This window comes from Dinoponera quadriceps, unplaced genomic scaffold (assembly GCF_001313825.1).
Source record: "Dinoponera quadriceps isolate SergipeBrazil2010 unplaced genomic scaffold, ASM131382v1 scaffold115, whole genome shotgun sequence".
NCBI lineage: Eukaryota > Metazoa > Arthropoda > Insecta > Hymenoptera > Formicidae > Dinoponera > Dinoponera quadriceps.
The window spans coordinates 2,048,452-2,067,013 of record NW_014554511.1 but is presented as its reverse complement, the minus strand read 5'-3'; the positions used below and the strand labels follow the sequence as shown (position 1 = coordinate 2,067,013).

Below are 18,562 nucleotides of genomic sequence, written 5' to 3'. Positions count from 1 at the left end.
GATATATTTTGAGAATTCTAAGCGTCAGAAATCATGGGTGAATCCAGGCAAACCATCGACGTCTATTGCAATCGCTTTGGAAAGAAGACAATGCTCTGTGTTTGGTGGGATCAGAAGGGTGTAATCTATTATGAGCTGCTAAAACCTGGTGAAACCGTTAACACTGATCGCTACCAACAGCAAATGATCGATTTAAATCGAGCATTGCGTGAAAAACGACCGGAATATGGAAAAAGGCAACACAAAGTCATTTTGCTCCATGATAATGCCCCATCACACACAGCAAAACGGGTCAGGGAAACGATCGAGGCGTTCAGTTGGGAAATACTAACGCATGCGGCTTATTCTCCAGACTTGGCTCCGTCCGATTATCATCTATTCGCATCAATGGGACACGCTCTCGCTGAACAACGCTTCAATTCGTATGAAAATGTACGAAAATGGCTCGATAGTTGGTTCGCTTCAAAAGAAGAAATGTTTTTTTGGCGTGGCATTCATAAACTGTCGGAGAGGTGGGAAAAATGTATAAATAGCAATGGACACTATTTTGAATAAAATATTTTTTATCATTTTCAAACAACAGACGTGTAATTTTTACAAAAAAATTCCGGTTTCATACTTCTACACTGGTACACTGTGCGCTCCTTCTTTCTCACCTTCGTTGCTTTTGAGCTTCAACAATCAGTACAGCAGCGACTCTCGTTCTCACGATGCACCATCCAAGTTTTTCAATCGAGAGAAATTTTTGATTATTACGTATCCGCTCGGCTGGATGCTCCATTGTTTATTATTCTCATCTTGAGTGCTATTAAAACTTTTCCCATTTAAAGTATTTCTTAACTACGATAAAAGTTCGACGGAAATACGACGGGAACGCCCACACAGTTGCATTAACATTTAAAGCAGATTTACGAGGAATATTTCCCTCCTCTCATCGCTGCTTCTCCTTTTTTATTTCAATCCCTTCTTCCCCTTTTTTCTCTCAGACCGACTGTCGTCCAATCTTCGTCATGCTTGCTGACGTGTGCCACGTGGAACACGTCGGACACAGGCCTTTTATTGACTCACCCGGTCTCTTTAATGTTCCATCCAGATGCGCATTGGCATTCATACCGGGATGGTGTTGGCGGGCGTTGTGGGCAAGAAAATGCCGAGATACTGTCTCTTCGGGCACAACGTCACATTGGCGAACAAATTCGAGTCGACGAGTGAGCCGCTTCGTGTCAACGTCAGCCCAACTACGTACCTGTACGTGATGCTGTTTCTTGGTCTTGCATATTATTGTATGCAAATATATGAGCCATTTATTTTGAAAGTGGCCTAAGTCCATTTGTCAATTTTTTGTTGTTGACTGTAGTAACGTGTACAACTTGAAGTCTAGCTGTCATAAACAACATTTTGCGGTTAAGTATATTCAGAGTATACGATAATATTTTGACACATAAATTTTCGCAGTTATTTCAATAATTAAAAACATTACTTTGAAAGTGGCCTAAGTCCAATCCATTATTGATAATGTCCGAAAGTGCGTCGTAGAAATGTCATTAAATGAACCATACAAAATTTTCTATAAGACATCAATGGATGAGAATGCAGAGTTTAAAATCCTGGATTTATTACCACGTCGGAATAGACCAAGAAAATTCGAAAATATTGTGTTGACACTATTTTATAAAAATATAAGACGAATTACAACAGCGAAATACAAAGACATGATGGACTTATTACGATATATAACATCGGAGCACCATGACTTCTTCAAATCCTTCCCGCATACGCAAAATGTAGATGAGCAGTAAATTGTTATGTAATTTATATAATTAGAAGATTTCCTGAATTGCATAAATTGTGTTTTTGAAGTATTGTAAAGAAATATAAAATAAATTGAGTATTGTTTTTTCAATTTGAAGCATTTCAAATTATGTTGAATGGACTTGGGCTCTTTCAAATTTTATAACAAATCTAGTTGTTAATTTTGAAAGTGACTTAACTCCATTTGGGATAAGAAAACACATATTATTCACTTGATAATTACTATTATTTTAATAAGAATTGTAAATTTAACTCTCTTAGATACGCTTAAGCAGTGTGATACATTGGTATCCTGCACATATATTTTTAATTTTATTGAAACGCAAACTCTTAAATATCTCAATTTAAATATAAATGGACTTAGGTCACTTTCAAAATAAACGGCTCATATATCATAATATTAGACGATAATAAAGAGAGGACGGAAAATTTCTCGAAACGATAAAGAATAAATACTGATTTAACGATGTCGTGAACTTTTGCAGGTGTTTAATTCAGAAATCGGGATTTATATTGGAACCGCGGACCAAGGACAATCTACCTAAGGAGATGCCAGCCGGTATATCGGGCACGTGTTACTTTCTAAACGGTTATCAGCATAGCGACGTCAGCGCAAGCGAGCCCCTCGATGTGCACATTCAAGCAGCGATCAAGGAACTCGGAATCAGTAGCAACACGTAGACACCTCTCGACATGGAGTCAGTCGCGTACCGACGAAATCGCTGATCAATGTGTTATTTTAACGATATTACCGTCGATAATAGCGTTGACACCCGACATTATCAGATCGATGTATATGTGAGCTCTCAAGCTGGCACTAACAAAGAAGGTACATTAAAAACAAGGCGCTAACTGTACGAAAACACATTGAAGGATCTTTGCGCGGGTACTATTTATACGCAGAGTCTTAGGGGGGTTGTAATCATTATATACAAATTAAATATACGAGCAAGTAAAACTCTACTCATGGACCTCATGCTTGTGTATGTCATTTAAGAAACCCTGTCCCGAGGCTGCGCCGAGAAGACCGAATTGGCCGAAATTCTCCACCTCGAAATATCATTTATCAGAAACGAAGTCTTATGATTCCGTTTGTGTTCGGTTCCGACGCTCGGTTGCCACGAGAAGCGGATGATCGTCGGGAAGTCAACGCGTTGAACACGTCTGTTCTATGCGCAGTGTTTGCTTTGGATGATTTTAGATTCATTCTCGATAAAGATGAGATGAAAATGAGATGAAAATGAGGTGAAAATGAGATGAAAATTAGACGAAAATTCATCTTACATTAGATGAAGGTGATTTTACTTTTGATTTATCTAGATGAAAGTTAAGATAAGTAGCACAACCTATCTAGATCATTTTTCAGATGATACTGTTTTCATGAGAGTTTATAAAAATTTGTAAGAAAAATTACGTAGATTATAAAATTGCACAACGGTTAAGTAATTCGTCGACGTAATCGCTTTAAATTTAAGGATCTAACAAAAGAGACCAATAATCATTGACTGCTCACTCACAGTCGACAGTTTGATACGGGCTTAAAGTAGATTGATCAATTTAAACAAATGATCTGTTCTTTTTAGTTGCTCTGTTGAACTGGTAAGAACTGATGTAGCTAAAAAGTCCAGAGGAGACAAGACTTGTTGATTCGTTGAAATCTAATTTCCAATCTCTGGTGTAATACGGGCTTAACGCATAAGTCAATATTATTTCATTCATTCTATCAAAAAGCGAGTTCAGAATATGGACCATAACATCATTTCAGATAATTTTAAATAACATATTTTTTAAATCTAAGATGAAGATGAATATATTTTATATTTCTTCCATCTAGATAGAAATAAAGATTATCTATTTATTCATCTGGACGAGTATTTAGATAATTTTATCTAGATACCGGCAAACACTGCGTATCCATGACCCCGATGTCATGGATAACATAACCCTTTTTACGTCATAGAAGCTATTTTTAACCGCTCATTTAAAAAGAAACATAAAGATATTACCTTTCGTTCCCTACTTTATTCTCGTGTAATAAGTATTTACTATTATTTACGTTTCGATAGATCATCCCTCTTTTTATTCTCGTCTAATAAATGTTCATGCTTCGATAGAGAACGTAGCGGATTGTAATTTTTCAGTCACCGTATTATCTCAATGCATGAAGAATCGGATGTCGAAATTACCCAAATTCTATCTCTCGTTCGATCTGTCGTTTTCCTTTGTATCAGCTTGACTGTGACTTAAAATCGATGTACCATCGCGATGTGTTGTCCTATCTTCTCATTAAGAGAAGATTCTTCTTCTCTCTATTGAAAGAAAAAAGATGAGAATCCACGTAGGAAATCCACGTGGAATCTCACGGTCGCCGTAATTAAGAGGATTGCGCCGAAAACGCAAGTCTCACGTAACAATCCACTCGAGTTGCCATATGAATTTTCATCGTGTGGATTCCCGTATGAATTTTTAATATCCCACATGGATTTGCACGAGTCTTCCTCGGATTTCCGTGGGTTGAATCCACCTGGAAATTTTCAACCGGGGGGGATAACGCAAAGTTTATATCGGTTAACGCGGGCAAATATCTACTTTATTATTAACGGCCGGGTTATTTTTCGCGGGTGAGAAAGCGGGAGAATCTACGAATAGCCGCGATTTACGGGGCCGCTAATATTTCAACTTTCGCGAAGGCGTCCTCCCCCGGGGGAGGAAACTTCCGCAGACGTAGTAATACGAAGCAGCGGCTTGTAAGGTAACAACGCGGCGGTTTGTGGATCGCGCGGTAATAACTAATTGCGCCGTTCTCGCCGCGGCGAAACGCTTATTGAAAAGCGCGGCCTCTTCCCGCTTCAACGTGAGCGGGGGCGGGGTGTATTGTAAAACTGGAAACCAGAGGGTGCTTTTACAAAGCCACCGTCACCAAAGGCCCCGTTAATCGCTCTCGTATGCGCTCTCGTATGCATGTGTGCGTACGACGCGTACGCGCGCGCGAGTACACTGCAAATGTGTTACTTTTACACGCATAAACGTCGAAAAATTTGACATTTGTTACGTAATTTGAAACATTTAATCGTGTTAAATTATAAGTTGACACGCTCGATCGTGTTAAATAATGTGATGTAAAACGGCAAGAAATGTGTAAAGAAAGCCTCAGCTAAAATGACACTAGGATTTGCAGTGTACATTGCAAATCCTTTAGCTGAAGCTCTTCTTACGCATTTCTTACACATGTCTTGCCGTTTTAAATCATATCATTTAAAACAATTGGGCGGATTAACACGTCGACACTTACATAACAACGTGTTAACTTAATAAACGTTTCAAACGTAAGTGAAATCGGTAAAAAATATATGAAAGTAGCTTCAGTCAAATGTGCCACTTTAAGAGACGTTTAGGCGTCTAAAATAACACACTTGGATTTACAGTGTACTCACCAGCGATCCGCCCGTGTGTGCAAATTCGTGGGTCTTTAATGTTTCTCACGGTAGCATTTATGCCGGCAGGAAATGTGGAAATTAAACATCGTTCCTGTCGGCTACGCCGTGCAATCGAGCATTCGAGATTGGGGAGAAGCAGTATTCGACCCAAAGGATCAGTACAGTACAGATGTTGAAATGTGCAAGAGGCTGCGAGCGAGAAATCAGAACACGGTAAGATTACCTCATAGGCGCATAATATTCCTAGAATATTATATGAATATATGAATACTATACAATACTAAGACAATATTCTTATAATATTCTAATATGTAATATTTTTTTAATATTATAGAAATGTTCTATTGATGTTATATGTCCATTTCACATAATATTCTTGGCATATTATAAAAATGTTCTTTGAATATTTAAAAATATTATTATTATTATTATTATAAAAATATATATAAATGAAATTTNTATATAAAATATATTTTTAAACAAAATTCTTTCGACTTACATTTTAAGTAAAAGACTACAAATATATAAATTATATTTATACATAGAGTTGAATATTAAAATATATATAATATATAAAATATAAAATATGTAATATATAATATTATTAAGTAATATACAATAATATTAAGTAATATTATTTTTTTAATATTATTAGGAGCGTACATATAACCATTTGTTAATATTCCCTAAATATTACTTAATATTAAATAATATTACGCGCGTATGGGGTAATGACATGGCTAACATGAATCGAATGGTGATTTCGATTAAAAAGCTACACGCTACGAGCTGTGTCGGAGATTTTTACGAAGTGAGAAGAACTCGTTATGTACTCTGTTGTAGTACAAACGAGATAAATAAGTAATTACGAAGAATAACTGAGAATTGGAAAATTAAAGAGCATTCATCGGAACGAAATAGATGAGCAAACGATATAGAATTATAGGATCCACGAGACGCTGCGAGAAGAATCTGCTTCGATCGTATCGAGAAGGAATAACGGCATTAAAATCTAACGAAGCTTTTACTTTTTTCTTTCGCGAACTTGCTGCAGTCTCTAAGGCGCTTAACGCGGTAATAAGATAAACTCATTCGCAATCACGTATAGAAACGAAGCGAAAACTCGCTCAGAATTCATACTTCGTCGCTTAACATTGAATTATTTCGTACTGTAACAATTAATTAGCGATTACAAATAATTAGGACAATTTGCAGAATTGTCAGTCGATGAGAACGAAAAAGTTGCTTTCCGCTGTTTTCACCCGCTTTATTTGTTTTTTTCTTTATTCCTTCTTTGTCACCGTTCTCGTTATGCACCTCCGTTTGCGTTATTATCTTTGAAATTTCGTCGTCATTAGAATAATTACGCGAGAAAAAGGACCTATGATGTACGCGTCACTAATTTCAGATAAACCCCTAGAAGCGCGCTGTCTGTCGTGCCGCTGTGTACTGAAGAAACTAAGTCAAAGGCTCTCGTGAGTTCTACCAGCCTAGTCAAGTTAACTCGGTTAATATTTCTTTGTCAAAAGGAGTGTAATGTTTATTAAAGTAACTTAATTATACTGCGAAATTTCACGAGCCGGTGACGCTTACGTCGCGTTTAGAGAGGAAAAGGGGTTAAGAAAATATAGAATATTTAGGCAGACTTTAAGAATCTATAAAATGATTATTATATATTTTCAGCGGAAATGTGATTCTCTTTTTAATATCTCCATTCTTCTTTAATTGTCTAAACCAAATAGTCATTTTCATCTAAGGAATTTAGATATATTACCTAGAGTGTTTGCCAGAATCTAGATAAAATCATCTAGATAATCATCTGGATGAATAAATTGATCATATTTATCTTTACCCAGATAAAAGATATATAAACTATATTTATCTTCATATAAGATATCTTAAAATTAGATATCTTAAAAAAACATGTTATCTCATCTAAAAATTATCTGAAATGATGTTATGTTCCATATTCTGAACTCACTTTTCGATCAAATGAATGAAATAATATAGACTTATGCGTTAAGCCTGTATCGAACTAGGGATTGGAGACTATATTTCAACGAATCAGCAAATTTCAGTTTTATCTCTTTCCGTTCTATTCAGCTGCGCTCGTGAACTGATGTAACTATAAAGAACAGACCATTTGTTCCAATTGATTAATCCACTTTAAGCCCATATCGAATTGTCAATTGTGAATGAGCAGTCAATGATTATTGATCTTCTTTGTTAGATCCTCAAATTTAAAGCGATTACGTTTAGCGAGCGACGAATTAATACATTATACAATTTATGATCTGCGTAATTTTTATCATAAATTTTTGTAATCTCTCTCATGAAACAATATCATTTTAAAAATTATCTAAATTAATAGCGCTACTTACATTATCTTTTATCTACATAAATCAAAAGTAAAATCGTCTCATCTATAATGAATTTTTCGGATTGTCATCTAACCTCATCTTCATCTCACCTTCATCTGGATGAATCTGAAATAATCTAAGGCAAACAATGATTACCTTCTATGTAAAATTACGTCAAATTTTGGAACAGGTTAATGAAAAAATAACGTCTCCTCGTAAATTACTTATTTAAGAGCTGTTGAAGTACCGCATTTAGATAGAGTGTAATTGCGTTTAATCGCGTAAATATTTTAATAAGATATGCGGGTCGTTAAGCATCCCCCGTGGTAGGTATTTCGAGTGCCTCGAGTTTAATACGCGTGACATAATCCACATTCTCCGCTTAATTACATTCTCTTGATAGTTCCGAACAGCGTGAAGTAACTGGAACATTAGCTCAATAAATGTAAGAAATCGCGCAATGAGAGATTTGAGGTTTTTATTGTTTTACATATTATCGCAAACGCTTCGATTGCGCGATATCTAAGGAGACTATCTCTTTATGTGTATCAATTTAAAGTTCCTCTTCTCCACTAACAGATACAGTACTCGATATATGACGTTACCATATTTTTCAATTTCACTAATTTTTCTCTCATCCGAGTAATGTTACAGATTGTTACAGTATTTGCCGGTATCTAGATAACGTTATCTAAATAATCATCCGGATGAATAAATAGATCATCTTTGTCTTTATCTAGATGGAAGAAGTACACAATTTATTCATCTTAAATAAAAAGAACATGTTATCTCATCTAAAAATTATCTGAGACGATGTTATAGTCCATATTCTGAATTCATTTTTCGACAAAATGAATGAGATAATATGGATTTATGTGTTAAGCCCATATCGGATTAAGAATCAATGATTATTAGTTTTTTCTTTGTTAAATCCTTAAATTTAAAGCGATTACGTTGACGAATTACTTATCCGTCGTGCAATTTTATGATCTGCGTGATTTTTCTTATAAATTTTTATAAAGTTTCTCATGAAAACTATATCGTTAAAAAATTATCTAGACACGTAGCGCTACTTATCTTATCGTCCATCTTGATAAATTAAAAGCAAAATCATCTTCATCTCATCTAAGATGAATTTTTCGGATTTCCATCTCATTTTCATCTAGATGAATTTGAAATCATCTAAGGCAAACACTGGTTACAGATTATTAGGTTACGTCGATATCGCTTCGGCACGCTGCTTCCGACATTTCGGGCGGCACGATTATTCTTCCTAATCAGAAAAATGCCTCTAACTTCGCGCGCTTTGTCTTAGCCACTGTCGCTACTTTTCACACGGAAGGACAACTATAAGACAAGTCTGAAAAATTACTGTAGTTCCTTCAGCTACAAAGGTTTCATTACGGAGCGCCTCGTTATTTCCTCTTCCATCTGTCCCCCGTTTTCATTTCCACTGCACCGCGTCGAAAACCGCATCCTTAACGAGAAAAGGGAAAATAATTGATATCAATATTATAATCGACGCTAATGAAACCGATCTTTAAAATGCGATATATGTTATTGCTGATAATATTAAAACATTACAATTTCCATAAATGCTTCCTTTGCTTTCATCTTAATGCCATTTTCACCGACTTACGTTTTTTACAATCACATTAGAAGTCCCTATATGTAAATATTGATATATATTAAATTTTGTAATGTTAATAATTTCACGGTACTGTTAAAGCTCAAACGCGAAATCACTATTTCAACGCTAAAAACATATATGTGTACGCGCGTATACATCATTTTTTATCCATTTTATGATTTAATTTTTTGCTGGAGACATCAGACTATTTTCTACTTTTGATGCATTTCTGCCTCATTGTTTGGGACCAGTAATATTTGTAAAAAACTTTAGCTTTGTCAAATCAGTACTATTAAAAAACACCACCTAAGTAAAGCGTATTATTTTCGCAAGATATTTTATAAGACAAACTTGAAATCATTAGCGTTACGGAACTCTTTCTCAGATTTACGGTTTTATTATCAAATTTGGCAGATATATAGGACGATTAATTGGCGTTGAAAAATAATATTTAAATATTGTTCTGTGTCTAATTCCTTACAATCGCCAATTTAAGAATGTCCCTTTAACCCTTAGGTGGAAAGTAAAATTACAATCTTTTCTCCTTCAGATTTTCGCCGATAAAATTTTCATTGCCCTATTTAGACTATTTTTTTTTCTAATATGTTATGTGAATGTAAAAAAATCGTCAAAATACACATTTCGTTAACTGCAAAAGTGTTATAAATAACCAAATTAAGAAAAATGCCTGTTTTTCAAAGAAAATACATTTTCCAGCGTTTTTTCCACAATTTAGGTGTTAAAACATATATATGGGATTTTTTTTGAGGTCGCTGATTATGAATCTGCTATCAGAATTAGAAGATTTTTACAACTCAAAATGGCGGTGTAACATGGCAGACTGAAATTACAGTGTATCAAGCAATTCCCTTCAAATGTGGCACAAGAAGGTTTTCGGGTCGCTAATTGTGAAACTGAAAAATTACAAAATTCGAAATGTTGACTACAAAACTCAGTGTCTACGGCTTTCAAAACTTCCGTGTACAAATGATGAAACGCGATATTGCAAAAACGAATTAGAGGGATCGAAATGATATAATCTGCGGCATAGACAAAATCTTCCTTGTACCGAATTTCTAAATAAAAATTTCATGTATTATTCATGAATACCAAATTGGGAGTTATTTGGTTGATTCGCTACAATTTCGATCCTCCTTATTAGATCCGCCATTTTAGATTTTAACAATACTTCAATTTCGACCTCAGATTCTTGATCATCGACCCCGAAAACCCCCGGGCACCAAAATTGATGAAAAATAAACGGGAGGGAAAACGTGTGTTTCAAAGGGTTAAAGAATAATTAAGTGCGACGCTCTTTCCGCTCCTGTGAAAGTAAATTTTCCATGCGCTTCCCGCATATTCCGTACGATGAGACGCACACGTCCAACGAAAGCTATCCCGAATTGCACGACGTGTCGCGTCGTTTACGACTTCCTTCACCCCCATCGTCATATTTCCGGAGTATCGATACAAATTTATTATTAACTCATCCGCGTATGGAATACGAATATGCGCATATTCTTTGTACGCCGAAGTGCTCGGCCGTCTCTCTATTTCGATTAAACTGCAATGACGCGTATCGATTTCACCTGACGACCGAAGAGAATGAAACAAATATTAAATACTTAGACACTGTACTGCGTCACGCAATGCGTGCGTATCGACGGGTTTTGCACGTATGTTCTGTTTAAAAAATTGGCGGTAGGAACAAACGTTGTTTCTTTGGAGTATCGTTGCCGATTGACCGAATAATCAACCAGTCATGATGCACGAATATTCGCACATAGTGCGTCTGATTGGCGCATTTTCGATTTTGCTATGCGCAGGGGATGGAATCGTATTAATAGAGTCTTCCGTATACATGAGATAAAGATAAATAAACTTGTATTAAAAGCAATAGTCCGAATTCGTTTTTCACGACGTGTCGATCGTCAGTAATGTGCTAATACCGAAAGGCGGAAATGGTGGAACTTTTCAGCGAGAAATAAGATATCTTGCTTTAACCCGTTGCGGTCCGCGCTGTATTCGCAATTTCGTCCCAGCCGGTCCGCACAGATTTCACCAATCGCTCATCCGCTTGGTACCGTTTACTTTGGAAAACATTTATGATGCTACATCACAGCTCTTATCTTATCTCTTTTAGCGTACGATGAAGACTCTGTCAACGTCGACTCTGTCGCGTCATAGGACGCGTTGGAACGAAACGCGGTGTCGAGTGTCGCTCGACATAGGACTTGCTGGAACGAAACGCTGTGTCGAGTGACGCTCGACATAAGATCGCAACGGGTTAAAGCACTACAGTCTTATTCCCATACCGATTTTCGTGGGGATACTACTTTCGTTTTGGTGCACTCTCGCGCTCCGATTCTTCTTAAAACTTGATATTAAAGAACGAATGTAACGTCCTCCCGTAACTGGAGATCCAATAAAACGGGATTCTTCAAAGTTACAAATTTCACGCTTAACTCGCTGCCCCGTCCCTGTCCGCATGACAATATTAAACTTAATAATACTTCATTCACAATATTTGAAATAATACGATTTATATTAATTAAACTAAACCGATGGCGCGCGAATTTAATGCGTTTATTGATTTATCATATATTCGTCGCTGTGCGTTATTCCATTTTGACGTCGGCCTCTGTTTATATTATAATACATAAATAAATAATGTTATTATTAATTACATTTCTATAATTAGATATATGATGACGATGTGTGTGTATATGCATGCAAGATTATTGCTCGTCGTCTCAATATATATATTCCCCGGAAAAAATATGCAAGAACTTAACATGCTTAACACACGCGCATACGCACACATATGTACACGTCTACGCACGCACGCGTACGTTGTTGCAAAAAAAAACAATCCGGTAGAAACAAAAATTAAATATTTTCGACAGCGAGAAATTTGGCGTGACGGCTGAGGGAAAATATAATCCAATCAATTACCGCCGAAACGTCAATATCTTCCTTTATACACGCTACACACGCGCGCATTCAAATGCAAAATTTAATTTTTTTATTTAAATCGAAACATGTTTCAATAGTTTATTATCTATCGCGACAAATTACCGTGCGCTAAAAGGGAGAACGAAATCAAATAGGTGGAAGGGATCGGAAGGGGATGACGGGGAGAGGAGGCGAAAGAATGAACGACGAGAATGCGAGCGAACGCGGAGAGTGCGATGAATGAAATATAATTTATTCAATTAGTACTAATAAATGGTATTTATCACTGGCCGGTGGTTACGTGAGAATAAAATTTGCACGTCGCTTGAAGCTTTGTGCCGAAGAAGCGCAACCCTATATAGAACATTGCTACAACCAATAACGTTGTTAGGTAACCACAGATTTAATTAGATACCTAAATAGGAAATTTTGAATTTGCTTGAAAATCGCACGTTGTAAATTACAGAGGAAAATTACGAAGGAACACCGTTCAAACTTTTGTGCTATTTATACCGAGTTGATCACAGAATACGTGAATGAAATAGAAAAAGAGAGAGAGAGGGAAGGGGAGAAAGGAAGAAAGAAATAGAGAAACTCGGACACCCTCTATATACTGAAAATCAATTGCTACGGTATCGCTTCGCTCGCCTTTCCATTATTCAGTTTTCATATCACGTTACGTAGAATCGATTGCACTACATTTTCTGCAAATTGACAGAAAGATTTTATCGAAAGGAGAGAATATTTGCCATTTTTATTCGCATGCACACTACGATTGCCATTAAATCACTTTTGTATAATTAGACCGACCTGTTTCCCGAGACGGGGAAACATCATTAGGTGAGAATTTATGCTGATTTTATATGAAACAGCACGAGATAAAACATGCAGACTTGAGAATGCGCGAAGCACTTATGATGCAGCGCTTTTAAATTATTTGCGGTAACGAGATGGTGAATATTTTATTTACCCGTGTCGTCCTAATGAAATAGATTCGGCGTTGCGATAAAATATTCTGCTGGTTTCCACCGACAACGTAGTCGCGTTGTGCATTGTATTATTCGTTCGCAGGAGATGCACAGTTTAATTAATTGCTGCTGCATTCGCAGTGAATGGAATTATGCCTACACACGAACTTAACCGCGCGGTGACAAGAAAAATATCTGGCAATATCGCTTACATCAAGCTTACGTTAACGCAAAAAACGACAATTTGGCGTTATACGCCAAATTAATATTTTGTCAATTAATAATTATTTTCTACGAAACTAAAAATACACTTTGAGACAAATTGTTTTGTTTTGGATAAGGTTGTTTATACAGGGTGTCCCGAACTAATCTTGGGTCCCGTGGTGTGCAAGTAAAGCGAGTGAAACTGAGTCGGAAAGTCCTACACCATTTTGAAAGTAACACGCAAAATTTCGAGTTATCAATGATTGAAAATGGTCATTTAGAGGTCATTTTAGAGGTTTCTTTAATTAATAACACAAAAATGTGCATGTTATTTGCAAAATGATACAGGACTTTTTTGTTCAGAGTGGCCTCATCTACAAATATGTGGCAATTTTTGCACTTAACGACAGACATCAGTATATTAAACTTTGAACCTTGAACTTCGTCATTAGGTACAATAATTGTCATATACTTGTAGATTAGACTATTCGGAATAAAAAAGTCTCTCACCATTTTGCAAATAACACGGAAATTGTTGAGTTATTAATTAAAGAAGCCTGTATACGTTTTCAATTGATAACTCGAAATTTTGCGTGTTATTTGCAAAATGGTTTAAAATTTTTCTGTTCATTTTCACCCGTTCTATTTGCACACTACGGGAACCGATATTAGTTTGAAACACTCTGTATAATAGATTTACATGAAAAACTCAGAGTTTTTGTAATTTTATACGTTACTAAATTTGCAAATGATTATAGGTACGGACAAAAGACAAAGGGCTTCCTGAGTTTTCAGTATTAATATACGCGATAAATCAATAAACATATCGGTTTTATGAAAATTAGCGGACATAAATTATTCGTACCACATTTGACACTGCGAGCTTTATCATGCAGAAGCATATCTGTAATATCCTTCGTAAACAATCGAATGTCATTAATAAAAATTTCAGGTGGTTAATCGATTTTGCATGGCGTTGCTGACTACTGTCGTGGAATTAAAAGTCCGTTAATATTATTTTATTATTAGTAGCTTCGTTTCTTATTATCCAAACTGCCCACAGACACTTTTTTATCGAATAATAAATATTAAATCTATCACGAAAATAAAAGAAAACCTGTTACATATCTATAAGCACATAATATTCCTATAATATTATATGAATATTATTCAATATTAAAATAATATTCTTATAATATTCTAAGAATGGTCTATCGGTGTTATATGTCCATTTTACATAATATTCTTGGCATATTATTAAAATGTTCTTAGAATATTAGAAAAATAATAATAATATCGAAAAACATATAAAAATAATATACACGGTGACCCATTTTAATCGATAAACGGAAATATCTCCGAAACTACGCAACCTACGAAAAAAATGTTCGGACAAAAGTTGTCGAGGACAGTGGGGGTCATTGGTTATTTACATTTTTATAAACACATTTATGCGCGTCGAAGAGCGATGTAAACAAATGAACGTTGTTATTTACCTATTGCGAGTTACCAACTTTTTTTTTCACTCATTTATTCGAAATTGAATAAGGAATCGAAATATGTAAAAATTATTGTCGTAATTGATTGAGAAATACATGTAATTTCTAATTGTTTATAACTTTTATGAATTTGTTTAAACAAATTACATGTTGCGTGAATTCTAAAAATATGTTCTTAAAGGGCTATTCTTTCCGACTTACTTATAAAATTTCATAAAGATTCGTTGAGCCAATCAGGAAAAAATAATTTTTTTATAAAATATGGGGAAAAAATGATATTGTTAATAACTTAAAAAAAAATCGAATTTTCAAAAAAAGAAAAAATACGTGTCTTTCATTTTTAAAAGTACTATCGAGGTACGTACATTATTTTTTAATATTTCAATCATCGATTTTTAGGTGGCCCGCTTTAAGAATTTTGTCTCATAGGGAAATTCCGGTTTCATATTTCTACACCTGGTAAATGTGAATCTTTGTCGACTCCATATTAGATTAGATTATTTAAAAACCCCTTCGTCTCTCGTTCTGTCGCAGTACAAGCGCTACGTACAAATTGATAGAATCGTTCAACTAATCTCAACAAACGCATCGTAAACGAGTGTTTCTTAATAGCGGTGGCCGAATTTTTTATCGTACGAGCGGGGTCGCGCAGCGGTACTTTCAAGTACATTCGATATCGGGAAAGCCGCTCGCTGCACTTCGGTCGTCTCTTCGATCTCGCCGGATCGTCAGACCCGCGACATATCCATCTCGCGTACTCCACCGTACTCCCGATACGAATCGGAGCGCAAAGACCGGTCAAAGGTGTCCGTCGTCTCGGATATCGTCCGCCAGGGGCGCGGGTGTCGCGCGCGCGCCTCGCTCGCGTCCAACGCTCAGTCTGCCGTAGTCAGTAGCGCGCGGAAGTCGCGTCGTTGCTCGCGCGTGGCTGCGTTAGCATCTTCGTTAAACACAACCGTGCACGAGTTCGAGGATCCGTCATCGAGGATCCCACCGTTTCCTGGAATTCGCTGTTTCTCTTAGTTCGCGCCACAAGCAGCGTTTCGAGCGTGGTATTTCAGCGCGCACGAGTCATCGTTCGAGGAACGCCATCGCGCGAGACAACGTTCCGAGAAGGATCTCGCGCGTCGCTCCGTGCTCTACAGGCGTATGTTCTGTCCGAGTATCCTCCCGTGTCCTCGCTCGATTATTGGCCTGCTCGCATACGCGCGAGGATCTCTCTTTCCAGTTCCTTACTGTGCGTGTGTTGTGTGTGAGTGCCGGTTGCGCGTCGAATGACGTGAAGTTCGCCGGGTTCGAAAGACGCGGGCCCGGAGCGCGTTCGATCAAGTTGGTGTGCCGGTTCTCGGAAGCGAGAGTCTCCGGAATATCGCGCGGTGCATCTCAGCTGTGCGTGCGGCGTCCTTTGTGCTGCGCTGTTGGAGCGAAGAGGAGGGAGGAGGAGAAGTAAGGAGCTGTTGTTGCCTCGATTAACGGATACCAGAGGACCGCCGGACGACGCTAACCTTGCACGCTCGGTGAGTTGCTGATTTTCCTTTTCGTCCCTCTCTCTCGGCGTCATGCCGCGTCCCACCACATATATACGTTGCTGAGGGTGTGTGCGTGCGTGAATACACGCTCTTTCCTCCTCGGATACACACACACACACACACACACAAGGAATAGTGCTTACCTTACTTTTGTCCGTGGCACACGGTGGGAGAGGCGGTCTCGTCGCGCATATCTCGGCGTTTCTTCAGGTAACTCGGTCTCACCCGGAATGGAATCTCGTCCGGCTCGAACCTCGTGCACACGATCTTTCTCGAGGCCGTCTCTCGTTGTCTTCTCGACTCTTCCACGGCTTCGGGCGTTCCTTTCAGCTTGACCATGCGAGACGATCGTGTGGTCTATACCGTGTGTCCTCGTGCACGAATCTCATTTAGTCGAATCAATTAAAGATTCTTTTGGATAGGGGCTAATTTTTCGGTTAAAAGAACCGAGGTTTAGGTTTCCCCCGGACCGAAAGTTCGCCTCTTTGAAACCTCCGAAAGCTCACACTCGGGGAAATGTTTCGTTGGTCCGGCTAGAATTCGAAATATCACTGATAAAATGTTTCGCTTGAGCGTTTGTTCTGCTAGAAAATTGTCCGTGGCACGTATGATTGGCAGCAGCAGCATTCTAACGATAATTGCCGACTACTTTGCAGATTATTTCGAGTTGTTTATTCTGAAGTATTCGCTAGCACATTTATCCGTCTTAGCTAATTTCTCATATCTAGATAAATTTTTCTGTGACTGCAAAACCTTTTTTTTTTCAGTGCAGAAAACCAAACCTTCGGTTTAGACAAACTTTGGTTATTATAAGCAAAAAATTTGTTCGCCCATATTCAAACAAGAATTTAGTTGATTCGACTGAATGGGTTTCTCAGTGCACTGCTAAGGGTCGAATTTTGAAATTCGTCTGTTTTATGTATAGAAACGTATTCGATAAATAAGAGAAGATGATGGGACGTGTTGCAACACAGATACTTGAAGCGCCATGGCGTGATTTTATATTTTCAGTAAAAAATATTAGAATTTAATTTCGCAATATATTAAATACTTACAGTGACAATTTGTTGAATGTGTCGATTTATGTTAATAATGTGACTGCGTTAGAGATATTTAATGTTGTGTGTGTGTGGTGATAATACGCATATTCATAGGCGATATACAAAAGTCTATATATCGCCGTTGGTTGTCCATATATGAATAACAACGGTCATTGAATATCTATAAACTTCGCATCGTATCTGGAATATCAGCGAACATCTAAATTTTATTTTAACAAATATCAATCAGTATTCAAACGATCACGTATGTACAATGACATTGATGTCGTATAAATTCGTTATAAGTTAATATTTTCTACGAAGCTTGAGATACATTTATCAAGAATTTTGTTTTGGGTAAAATTATTTTTCACATAGTAAGGCTAAATACGTAAAGCGAGGTCTACAATAGGAATTTAAGGCGTAGGACTTAAGAAATTGACCAGTCACAGTCGAATTATGGAAGATAGGTCAATTACGATTGGTCAATTTCTTAAATTTTACGCCTTAAATTCTCATTGTAGACCCCGCTTAAGTGGAGTTTTTGTTTACGATCCTGCCTGTATTTTGCTGTCTTGTTATATTGAACGTTGAAATTTGTTGGGACGCACATCAATGTGTTTTTGTACACCATACTTTGTGCGACGTAATTGCCGATATATATTTCATATATTAAAAAGAAGGTATTTAATTAATTATTTATTTATTTATTTATTTATTTATTTCTACATTTACATGTATAAGGTATTTAAATATGAGATACGATATCTGAAAGATTTAAAATATGACAGTGTTTAAATATGAAATACGATATTCCGCATGTTCTTATCTTTGATAAATTACAAAACAACGTTCAATTGAATTGCGTCATAATTGCTTCAATAATATCATAGATTCGACGTGTGATTTTTTCGGACGGCTCGAGAATCCGTATATTCCAGAATATACAGCTCCTTCCTGTAATACGATACTGGAACAAAATTATAGAGAATAATGTATTTTGAAATATATATTGGGAGAGAAATTCGCGATTCAAAACGGGGAGGGAGTATCAGAGAGATAAATATTTCTCGCGAAAAGAAGCTCGGCGAAACACATTTCCAATATTTACTTCCCCCCCCCCCCCCC

General features: G+C 36.9%; 2 protein-coding genes across 3 annotated transcripts in view; both read left to right on the top strand.

Annotated features, from left to right (window-relative positions):
* LOC106751694 (head-specific guanylate cyclase) overlaps nt 1–2,788 on the top strand; it is a 54,011-nt gene extending 51,223 nt beyond the window's left edge. For both annotated transcript variants that reach the window (XM_014632706.1, XM_014632707.1), the window contains exons 10-11: nt 1,094–1,248; nt 2,298–2,788. In XM_014632706.1, the coding sequence (XP_014488192.1) occupies nt 1,094–1,248; nt 2,298–2,493 (351 nt within the window). In that variant the 3' untranslated portion in view covers nt 2,494–2,788. The remainder of the gene's footprint in view (nt 1–1,093; nt 1,249–2,297) is intronic.
* Nucleotides 2,789–16,078: 13,290 nt separating this feature from the next.
* LOC106751714 overlaps nt 16,079–18,562 on the top strand; it is a 380,102-nt gene continuing 377,618 nt past the window's right edge. Inside the window, exon 1 of the mRNA XM_014632745.1 lies at nt 16,079–16,382. The gene's annotated coding sequence lies outside the window, so the exon portion shown is untranslated. The remainder of the gene's footprint in view (nt 16,383–18,562) is intronic.